General features: G+C 42.3%; 1 protein-coding gene across 1 annotated transcript in view; it reads right to left on the bottom strand.

Annotated features, from left to right (window-relative positions):
• kcnh5b (potassium voltage-gated channel, subfamily H (eag-related), member 5b) overlaps nt 1–11,063 on the bottom strand; it is a 1,142,829-nt gene extending 1,131,766 nt beyond the window's left edge. The window contains exons 1-4 of the mRNA XM_046063266.1: nt 11,054–11,063; nt 10,130–10,253; nt 5,379–5,485; nt 3,051–3,179 (exon numbers count right to left, since the gene is read on the bottom strand). Coding sequence (XP_045919222.1) covers nt 3,051–3,179; nt 5,379–5,485; nt 10,130–10,253; nt 11,054–11,063 — 370 coding nt within the window. The remainder of the gene's footprint in view (nt 1–3,050; nt 3,180–5,378; nt 5,486–10,129; nt 10,254–11,053) is intronic.
• Nucleotides 11,064–11,294: the final 231 nt, after the last annotated feature.

Consider the following 11,294-nt stretch of genomic DNA (forward strand, 5'->3'; position numbering starts at 1 on the left):
AAGCTTGGAAGGAAATAAAGAGGGGGGGGGGGGGGGGGGGGGGGGAGATATGTAGCAGGAGCATGGAGACAGTACAGAGGAGAAGGAAGAAGGAGGAGAAGGAAAAAGAAAAGATGATGGAGTACAAGCTGGAGTAGCAAGAGAAGGAGAAGAAGAAGAAGACAAAACAGGAGGAGAAGGAGAATCTGGAGAAATAAAACGTAACAATAAGCTGAAGGAGAAGATAATTAAAAAAAAGGTGGGGAAAGATATTGTGAAGACAAGTCTGCAGTCCTGTTAGCAGTCCTGTAAGGCTGTACTGTCTGAGGATCACCAAAGTTATTACGATTCATCCTGAGGGGAACGTTAAGCTCAGAACTAAATATTATGAGAATCCAACAAATAGCTGTATTGATGTTCCACCCAAAACCCCAAATATCAACCTCATGATGGCACCAGGGTGGCACTAGAGGAGAAATAAAGGATCATGAAAGTCATGTCAAAGTCATGTCAAAGTCAATTAATCCTCTAGGAACCACGAATGTTTGTTTAAAATTCCAGCCAATAGCTAGTGGTGGAAATGACGGGGAACACACGGGAACGTTCCTGCTTAGATCAATTCAATTTCTAGGGGGAAATCGTTTAAAGCAGTTTCTAAAGCCTAAAGTTCACACTACAGGAATTTTAGGCCAATTTGCCGCTCGGCGAGCTCAACGACTGTCAGGCTGTGATCAGGGGTAAATCAGTGATCGATCGGCGGTTGGTCGCCAGTCAAAACAGCTCCCCGACACATTTCTGACACATCTCCGACGTCTGCCAGATATCTAGCATGCTAAATATCTGGAGGAGTCGGCCGACTCGACATCCACATCCAGCCAATGAGAGCAGTCAGCTACTTTTTCCACTGGAAAACACTTTACTCCCCATCCAGCTCTCTGTAGCTCAGACGATCCCTGCTACCTGCATGTGCTTTCACCAATATTCAATTTGTCTTTCTAAATGCTAGATATGTGCTTTATAATAACAAACTGCTGTTTCATGTGTAGCCATCGGTGACGCAGCTGCTGTCAGCTCGTGTAGCGTGTGACCCCCTGTCACCGATCAGTCACGTAGCGTGAATGCCAAGTTGTGTAGCCTGAACAGCACGGCGATCGGCCGACGCTGAAAGTCGTGTAGTCTGCAGGAGCCTTGAAGAGTGTTCATGAAACAAATACAATGGAAAGTGCTTGAACGCACCACATATCTAGCTACTGCCCATACAGCCAATGGGAATGTGTGACATTGGAGAGTCCCTGGAACTAGTCTCTAAAGCAGCGTTTCTGTGTCAGCGGTGTCACGGCTACCGGCAACAGGTGTGCTGGAAGCTGCAGGGATGTCGACAGGCGTCCTGCCTCTGACGCATTCAAATCCAAAAGGACGCGGTAGATTCATTATCGACGCAATCTATCCAGTGATCATGCTAACGCTACATTGTGAACAAGAAATCCGTGTTGAAATTATATAAATCCTGCTCTCTGTTCGCTCCCAAAGTGATCAGCTGAGCAGACAGGCAGCGGTGGTAGAAGATAACTCCAAGATTACCGAGACGACAACTACACTTGTTACTGTAAGTGCAATATATTTTTCGCAAGTAAAAAGTCGATACTTCATCAATACGCCTGTTCAACAAGCATAAATACGTAAACCTGTAGAAAGCGTTTATAGTACATTTAGTGACTTTAAGACAATAATACCCAACAGACAATAATACAAAAACAATACAACATAAAAGCATGAAAACAAATGTTCAATATATCGTCAATAAATGTTTGATTTAATTCCTTTGAATTATGTACAAATTAGCAATTAATGTTTCTATTAACATCATATATATTGTTGAGGACAAGGGACTGAAAAAATATTTACTAATCATAATTTTTGAAAAACGATTTTATGATAATTGTTTTGAATGTTCTACCTCAGATTTGTGAAGTGATCCATCGTTTGGCATCAAGTGTTTTTGATGTTCTGACCATGAAGTTTAACCGCACAATTACCTATGTATGTTTCTTAAGTTTTCTCTCAGGAGCCTTTAAACTTTTTAAACACATTTATTGTGATAATTGTCAATATCGAAAGGTATGAAATGTTTTTTTATCGTGATAACATTTCATGGCTATTTCGCCCAACCCTAATTTTTAATATTTGTTTCTAACCCTGTTCTGAATGTACTCTAGTTAGTGTAACGTTGTTGTTGTTGTTGTTGCATTTTAACTTAACTTTAATTTAGCTATTATTGTAATTATATAACATCTGGGAAAGTAACTTTTTGGTGACCCCCAGTAAAACGTGGCCGTTTCCATGGCTGTAAACAACTGTACAGATATTTCAGTCTGGACCAAAGTGGCGGACCAACTGACTACCAGACCAACCAACATTGCCATCGATTTATATAAAAATAAGCGGGGGGTGGACAGAAAAAAAAAGAGAGCATAAAGAAATCAAGATGGAGACTAAGAGGAACATCTAGAAGATCAATGAGGAAATCAGAAGAACAGGAACAAAAAGGAGGAGTAGACTGAAAATCCAGATTATTAAAACATCAGGGAGGAAGATGGTGAGAGAGACAGAACAAGAACAAGAAGTTGAAGGAGAAGGAGGAAGAAACATAATTATATGTCCTCTCAGAAGCCAACTGGCGTTACATACTGGGGCATCCAGCCACGTACTCATTTGGATCCCGCTCACAGAATTTGTCACATCATCCCCCGTACTCCTCCCTCTCTTTACCGTACACTATCTAACAAAACAGAAACACCATAAAAAAATAATCTTCCCTGGTGGCTCCGTACACTAAGCTGCACATCATGTACTCGGAACATCGGGTTTTCAAATCCTTCAAAGACATCCTCCACACGTCTCTCTGCTCTTTAAATTCTACTGTGAATTTATCTAATAATAAAACAGCCACCACCTTAAAAATAATCTTCAAAAAAAAAAAAAAAAAAAAAACATTGTTGTTTATGAAAAGATGTTTTTTGGGAAGCTTCTATCAAGTAAAAGCACCTTGCTGTGGTGAAACACCAGCTCACCTTTAGTGGTTTCGTCTTCGATGGGCTGCTTGAAGAGAGTGATGTCCTTAAAAGTGCAGAGGAACAGAACCACCTTGTCGTTCTCGTTCCTGATAGGAGCCACTTGCATGTAGAACCACACTGGACTTCCTGCAGAGACATCAGAATATCTAATTAGGTTGGTAAATATTGTTTTTCGATTGTTGTAGGTTCGGTTTAATGTAGTCCAGTGGTTCTCAAACTGCGGAGCCACTTCAGGGGGTCGTGGATGTTGAACAGACAGTTGCATTAATATGATTCACGTGGCGACGTAAACAAACAAAAGCTCTCTGATGCTAGCAAGGCTAATTTGCTAACATGAATCTTTGTTAATACATACATTCATTTAGCTGACGCTTTTATCCAAAGCGACTTACAATTGATTAATGATTGATAAAAAATAAAATCCAGTTTTGCTGGGGTTGTGGGGCATGAGCTTTTCTTTTTTGGCTTCTGAAGGGAGTGTGACAGAAATAGTTTGAGAACCACGGGTTTAGTCTATATGCAGTGTGAGAAAATAGAGCCCCAGAGCACCTGGCGACTTTAAATCTCTTGTTTTGTGCAACCAAAACACAAAGATTCAGTTCAAATCAAATCCTCACAATTGAGAAGCTAAAATCTAATAATGATTGCAGTTTTTGTTTGATAAATGACCTAAAACAGAGTTTTTCAAAGTGTGAGGCCTCCTCCAAACACTTTCTGAGAAGATTCAATGAATGCAAGTGAAATATATTACATTAGTTATTAAAAGAAGATCACGGAGACAGTTAGAGCAGTTTGGGAGAAGTTTCTTTACTTTCTCACCTTCCCAGAGTCAGAAACCAACAAATGCCTCAGGACAGACCTTTTTAAGCTTTTAAGTGTAGTCTGAAGTTATGTCAAACAGAGATATTGGGTATCTTAGCTCTATCGTTGAGTGGGATCAAATAACATGATTGTGATCCCATAGGTGTCCAGGAACTGAGGGAAACCAGGGGGGGGTGAGGGGCCAGCCCTTTCCAAGCTTAGTCTGAGGGGAGGCCCACTGTCCCAGAGTTTGAAACCCTGTGATCTAAAAGATGTATCAATTTCTGAAATTATTGTTGATGAATTTTTGATTACCCCACGACCCGATCCCGGATAAGCGGATGAAGATGGATGGATGATGTTACAGCGCTTTTCAAAATCCCTAACTACAAGGCACACGAGCATTGAAATAGGAATTTTTCAGTGCAACTTCTTCAGTCAGTGGATTCGGTTGTGGAGGCAAAGTAACCCTGCACAATTTTTTTTATGTTGAGTTCAACTTTGGTTGACACTGACACCCGAATTTTCACTGTTGACCATAAGCAAGCTGTCAGATGTCAGTGCCGACCTTTGAGAGAAAGGTGAGCCGGAGAGAGAAAAATGGAAGAAGTTAAGTTACACTATCCACCTTTATTGGGAATTGGCAAACAGTTTAGGTTTCCTATTTATAAAGAGCGCTGTAGTACAGATGCTTTGATACAAACATGTTGCCTGATGCCCAATAATTGTCATAACACTTCACCACTGTTCCTTGTAAATTGGGGTTTGAATTACCCATATTCAGACTTAATGTTAAGGGAACTCAGTGTCCGTCTGAACAGAAGGACCTCCTCACACACACACTGAAGTTGCACACACCATAATGTCCTTATTTTCTGTGGATACAAGTTGTTCGCAGTCATCATCAATCTCATTTATATCCCATTCTCCTGATTTGTCAGCACATTTGAGCCATTTTAAAATTGATCTTTTCATCTTTTACTGTTTCTGCCTCGTGCTCCTCCACCCCGCATTTAGCTCTCGTTGGCGATCACTCTTGGGAGACGGGAACATTTGGAACTATTTTTGTCTGCACACTTTAACTAACTTGTGCTCCTCAGCAATGCTGCTGATCCAGGATTTACTGCCCACTCTACTGCTGTTCCATCACACTGGACAGAAGAACCTATTTTTCTACCCAGGTTGACCTGCTGAAGTTAAATTTCATCCATATTTTTAGCATGTATTACATTTTGCACCTTTCTGAAGTTATTTTTTTGACAGTGATTTAAATTGCCTATCCTTAAACTTGTACTTCGAGCTGGGCTTTTTTCCGTTGGACTAGTCAGTAATGTTGTTGTGTCTTGTGCTTGATATTTCGCTGTGTTAGCAGAGTTGTCGACTTGCAAGTTTTTGATCATAATGTTATAACAAATGCACGTGTACGGGCGTTCTTATTTACGACACCAGTGAATTACACTCTGAAACGGGCGGCCACGTCACATCATACATAATGTTGCTTTAATTAAGGAAATGAACACTCACTGTTTTTTCTGTACAGCAGGATTTCGAAGCAGTTGGACTCATAGTTGTCGAACGTCTGCCTGACTTTGTCGATGGTCTTCTTGTCCGTCAGCTCTCCGTACATAAAACTAGAAAGGAAACAGCTGATATGAGAAACAGCAGCAATCAATGCCGACCTGACCCTTCACCCCTAGTATATCACATGTTTGTAATGGCATTGTCGATCTGTTATATTCCAATAAAGTGCAAGTTTTACGTTTGAGTTTTATAGAGTAAATTGACAGCAGTGTAAATTTGGCTGACAGTGAAGGATTGTGGATTGGCTCTGGATTGGTGCAGCCTCCATTTCCTGGCATAACAATTAGTCTGAGCGATTGCTTTACGTCTTCGAGGACTAATACACACACACACACACACACACACACAGAAGTGCAAATAAACAGTAAAAAGAAATATCCACCAGTTAAATTCACAGTATGTGTTTTCTCCTTGATGATCACACACAGAAACAAAGCAGGTTATCACCAAAGACTCAACATGTCACGTCGTTATTAGGGATATTCTTCTCCGTTTTTTATTGAAAGTAACATCATAAGACGAGATGAGGGCTTCTGCTAATGTAACCAGCCTCATGTGTTTGTAGCCAGCATGGGTGTTTTAAAAAATGGATGAGAAATCCAAACATGGTTAACCCATTCAGTTCAGTCACATTTGATCTCCAAGTTCATATTCCAAAAAAGTTCCTCCCACTTCCAAGCAAGGCTGAGCACGATGCAGACACAAAACTAGTTTCTTGATATGACTCTTATTTATTGGAACTAGTGGTTTAAACTGAAATGCTCAGGAAATGTTTATGATCTTACAAGATAATCTTTTGCAATGGGTGTTTTTGGCAAAATGTCTTTCTGGGTCCCAGTCCTTCAGGTCTCCTGTAGTTACAGTTACTACAGACACCAGTGTTGGGCAAGTTAATGCACACAGGTACAGCAGCAGGTCATTGATTATCTGAATCTCCCGACACTCCGTCAGGATCGTCAGGATGAGCTGACAGCAGCCTCTCTGATCAGGAAAATCATTTGTTAAAGCACAAACACAGCGTATAGAAATCTGTTTACTCATGATCCATCAGGGGAGCTACCGTCTTGCTAAGAGGAGCCGAGCTCCCCTGTGGTTTGCATCCTGCGTACAGTCACATATCGGATTCCAGCAACAGTGAATAACGTTACTCTTTTACTCATGGATTTGTTTTTCTGGTGCAGAAATGTTTTGCAGTGTTGGTGAATTATTAAAAAAACAGCTCTTAATTTCGGGTTAAAGTGTGTATAATGAGCGTTACTGGGGTTCTAACGGGTATAATATTACAGATTTTTCTTTTAGTAATGCGTTATATTACTGCGTTACAGCAAAAAGCAATACATTAGTGTAATTGCATTACTTTCGTAACGCATTACTCCCAGCACTGATCACAACAGCAAAACTGCCACACATCCAAGCGCTGCCCCCTAAGGGATGATGTAAACTCAAAGTGCATTAAAAGAAAATCAAAGAAAGTCAATGTCCCACCTACACTGTTTGATTGACAGGTGATGTTCAGAGCAGAAATACCACAGCAAAGAGTACTTTAAAGAAAGAAAGAACTGTTTTTGTGCAGTAGATGGCTCAGTCGGCAGCTGAACCTGCTGCTGCAGCGGATTCCTTCGGGCCAGTTGCGCCCGTCAAAATGAGGTCCACAAAAAGCGGCTTCTTCATGACACTGACAGGCTCAGACTGTTCTACCAGGTGTCTGACAACATCAGGGAAAGGATCCCTATGAGTGACTCCCGGTGAAAGTGAAATCTTACTCAGGGACAATTCTCGCTCTGAAATCTCATGAGAGGCGAGTTGTTGCAGGGAACGACGGAGGAAACATGAGTCAGAGTTGGATAATAGTTTGTTGTGTTGAAGTAACGTTAGGAAATAAAGTCTTGACAGCAGCTCCTCTATGTCCACGTTATTTGGATAATCTACCAACTTTTAGATTAGATGAGGTTCAACGATTCAAATTTTTCACAAATACAATTGTTTTCTGATATTACACCGCAGTGGTTAAGGTTTGATAGGGCTATGGTGAGTGTCGGTTATCATTTCAGATAATAGTACATTATGTAGCTTAGCACTAGTATGATATTGTTTTCCTTCATTAAATCCTTGTGCGAGAAAGCCAGAGATGCTCTACATGGTGATTAGTCATTTGTTAAAGCTCAGAACTAAGATGTCAATAATCACAACCACTCAGGCATAACAACAAGATCAACATTTCGAAAGTTTGCTGTGAGACATCAACCTTTTTATTTAATATGATTTGTCGTCTCACGAAAAGTGACACTGACGAGCGACTTCATAAAAAAGTTGAACACTGCTGCTCAAAAGGCACCCAATCTTCTCTCTACTCTATCTCCACCGACAGAGATTAGCAGGCTGGCGAGAACAGGAACAGGTGATTGTCACGTAGTGCCCCCTGGGTAATGCAGAGGAGGACTACATGAACCAATCAGAGAACCTGATATGGAGAGGGCAGAAAGGAGTACTGGATGCAGGTGAGAAGTGCCGGTGCACAAAGAAAAAGTCTTGGTACACTAAAGAATAAAATGTAGAAGAAGTGCCAGTGCTGTGCACCTGAGCGTACCGGCCCACCTGAAGCACTGGTGGAGCCCCAGAGAGATGATCAAATTAGAATAATTGTCTTCCTGCTTGAACTTGCACTTTCACTCCACATTTAAATTTCAAAACAGTAATTTGGATGGACATTAGGGGATTTTGGGACACTTAAGCGAAGTAAGAGGGGCTCAACTTTAATGAATAGCAGCTACTGCCTCATCACAGTTTGCATATATCTATGAGTTGTGAGCAGCTCCACCAAAGACGGATTTTCCTTTCAAAACTTCTCATTGTTTATTTGAATACTTTGTAGAACCCCAAAGAGGTAAAACTACCCAGTAATTTACTGAAAAGGCAAACATTAGAGGAAATACCAGTTTGAGCAGAAGAACAATGTTTTCACATTGCAGAAACAACCTGCCAGCAACAACATCTGGCCCACGGCCAGATTGCTTTGATAGCAGAAAACAGGTTACTACAGTTACTCACGTAACCACTTCCTCTTAAGTGATTGTGCCTCTAAAATAAAAGCACAAGAACGTCTTTTGCAGCGATGCTTCATGTCGAGTTTATTAAGAGCTTTTACTTTGAAGAGTTCTGAAGGACAATTCAAAAGAGTCCCTGGCTTTCTTGACACACCTCTGAAAAAGCCGTCAGTAAACGTGTGATTGGATTCGCCTGAATTTTCTCAGGGAAATGAAAATTAGTGTCCACAGGTTCATGAATGCGAATCAAACGCCGGAACGCACACACACACAGTGCAGCACATGCTTTATGTGAGCATGTGCAAAAGTGTCCTTTTATTCAATGTGTTTAACAAGGGAGAAAAAAAATTTCCGCAATAAGATGGAATCAACCTCACAACCTACCCATCCGGAGTCCTGCACAGTACCGACTGAGCTAAACGTGCACATGGTTTCATGTGGTCTGACTTTGTTCTGGCCCGCCATATAACTGCTTAGAAAAATTTGGCCCGCTGCCAGACTTATTTGCCGACCCCTGCATTAGGGCGTCCTGACTCCCAAATTGGTCTAAAGCCTTCTTTTGTTTGTCCCTTTGCACTCAAAGTACATGTGAGCTTCTGTAACCCTTGTGTCACAATGTTAGTTGTTGAAATGTCTCTTCAAAGCCTGTCAAAAGACCAAAAATGGCGGCAAGCACATTCACTAACACGTGAACTGATCTTCCATCAGTTTGGCAGCAGGCTGTAAGTTTAAGCTGGTCTCAGTGTCCTCCCCAGCCCAGAGCAGCAGGGACTGGATGGTTAAACCTCTGTGTCCTTATTCTCACTCAGCTCAGTGTCTGAGGGAGCCTTTTTAGCCTCTGGCTAGCGAAGGCAGTCACCCACGAGAGGCGCCGAGGAGAGGAGTCGTCCTTTGGAATCAAATTTTAAAACGTCTTGACTGACAGGCGAGCAGCACACCGCCCTCGAGCTGGACCGGGCAGAGCTCCCCTGGCAGATCTAAATTTGATTCATTTCAGAGTCATACGGAGCCATCTCCTCCTCCTCTCTTTTACAGCAAGTGGAAATATCCGATGCCGTGTTCCTCTGCTTAGCTCCACACTTCAGAGCAGTAAACGAAGCCGGTATCATGTACACAGCTCTCCAGAGCAACACTGTGCGGTTTTAATGATCACCACGGCGAGACAGAAGCCGACAGGTACAAAAAAAATGTCACTTTTTAATATTTTCCCTCTCTCTCTCATTGTGCTTACATAATGGATGAAACTGAATAAAAAAAACGACATTCAGTGATTTCTCCAGGATAAATGGGGCACTTTGAAAAGAACATGGTTTTAGTTTTGAAAACAGTGACTCATGGCTACTATGGTGTGGTTTTAACTCCTAAAGAAGCCGGTGTTGTAAATATATATTGGTTTTAATGGCTTTCACTTTAACTGAAGCATTTAAAGGATTAAAACCTACTGCCTATAGATTCAGTACCAAAGTGTTTGCAAATGTCAAGGAATAATAATACAGAAGAAAATTACTGCATGTTTAGTTACGCTGCGAGGGCAATTACAATGAAGCGACAAGACCTGTGTCTTCATTAGCACACTGTAAGTAATGTTGCTTTAGACCAATAATTGTGCACATTTGTAACAAAATATAGCCAGAAAACTCCTGGTTTTACCTGCATGTGCTGCTCTTCTGCATGACCTCAGCCCTGTGGAAGCCAGACAGCTTGCAGAATCCGTCATTGCTATAAACTACAGGCCACTCCACGATCTGGGCGTTTCCCAGGAGGAAGCTGGTCTCTGAGAGATGGACAGGACAGAGAAAACATCAGCCCCAGTAACAGCATCAAATATGAAGAACAGATAAAATGCTGCAAAGCGTCTTAACCTCTAGAGAAGATGTTACAACTACACTGCTCAAAAAAATGAAGGGAACACTAAAATAACACATCCTAGATCTGACTGAATGAAATAATCTCATTAAATACTTCTTTCTTTACATAGTTGAATGTGCTGACAACAAAATCACACAAAAATGATCTATGGAAATCAAATTTATCAACCCATGGAGGTCTGGATTTGGAGTCACACTTAAGTGGAAAACCACACTACAGGCCGATCCAACTTTGATGTAACGTCCTTAAAACAAGTCAAAATGAGGCTCAGTAGTGTGTGTGGCCTCCACGTGCCTGTATGACCTCCCTACAACGCCTGGTCTCCTGATGAGGTGGAGGATGGTCTCCTGAGGGATCTCCTCCCAGACCTGGACTAAAGCATCCGCCAACTCCTGGACAGTCTGTGGTGCAACGTGGTGTCGGTGGATGGAGCGAGACATGATGTCCCAGATGTGCTCAGTTGGATCCAGGTCTGGGGAACGGGCGGGCCAGTCAATAGCATCAATGCCTTCCTCTTGCAGGAACTGCTGACACACTCCAGCCACATGAGGTCTAGCATTGTCTCGCATTAGGAGGAACCCAGGGCCAACCGCACCAGCATATGGTCTCACAAGGGGTCTGAGGATCTCATCTCGGTACCTAATGGCAGTCAGGCTACCTCTGGCGAGCACATGGAGGGCTGGGCGCCCCCCAAAGAAATGCCACCCCACACCATTACTGACCCACCACCAAACCGGTCCTGCTGGAGGATGTTGCAGGCAGCAGAACGTTCTCCACAGCGTCTCCAGACTCTGTCACGTCTGTCACACGTGCTCAGTGTGAACCTGCTTTCATCTGTGAAGAGCACAGTGGCGAATTTGCCAAATGCCAAACGTGCACGGTGTTGGGCTATAAGCACAACCCCCACCTGTGGACGTCGGGCCCTCATACCACCCTCATGGAGTCT

The sequence above is a fragment of the Micropterus dolomieu genome, linkage group LG11, assembly GCF_021292245.1.
Source record: "Micropterus dolomieu isolate WLL.071019.BEF.003 ecotype Adirondacks linkage group LG11, ASM2129224v1, whole genome shotgun sequence".
Lineage (NCBI taxonomy): Eukaryota > Metazoa > Chordata > Actinopteri > Centrarchiformes > Centrarchidae > Micropterus > Micropterus dolomieu.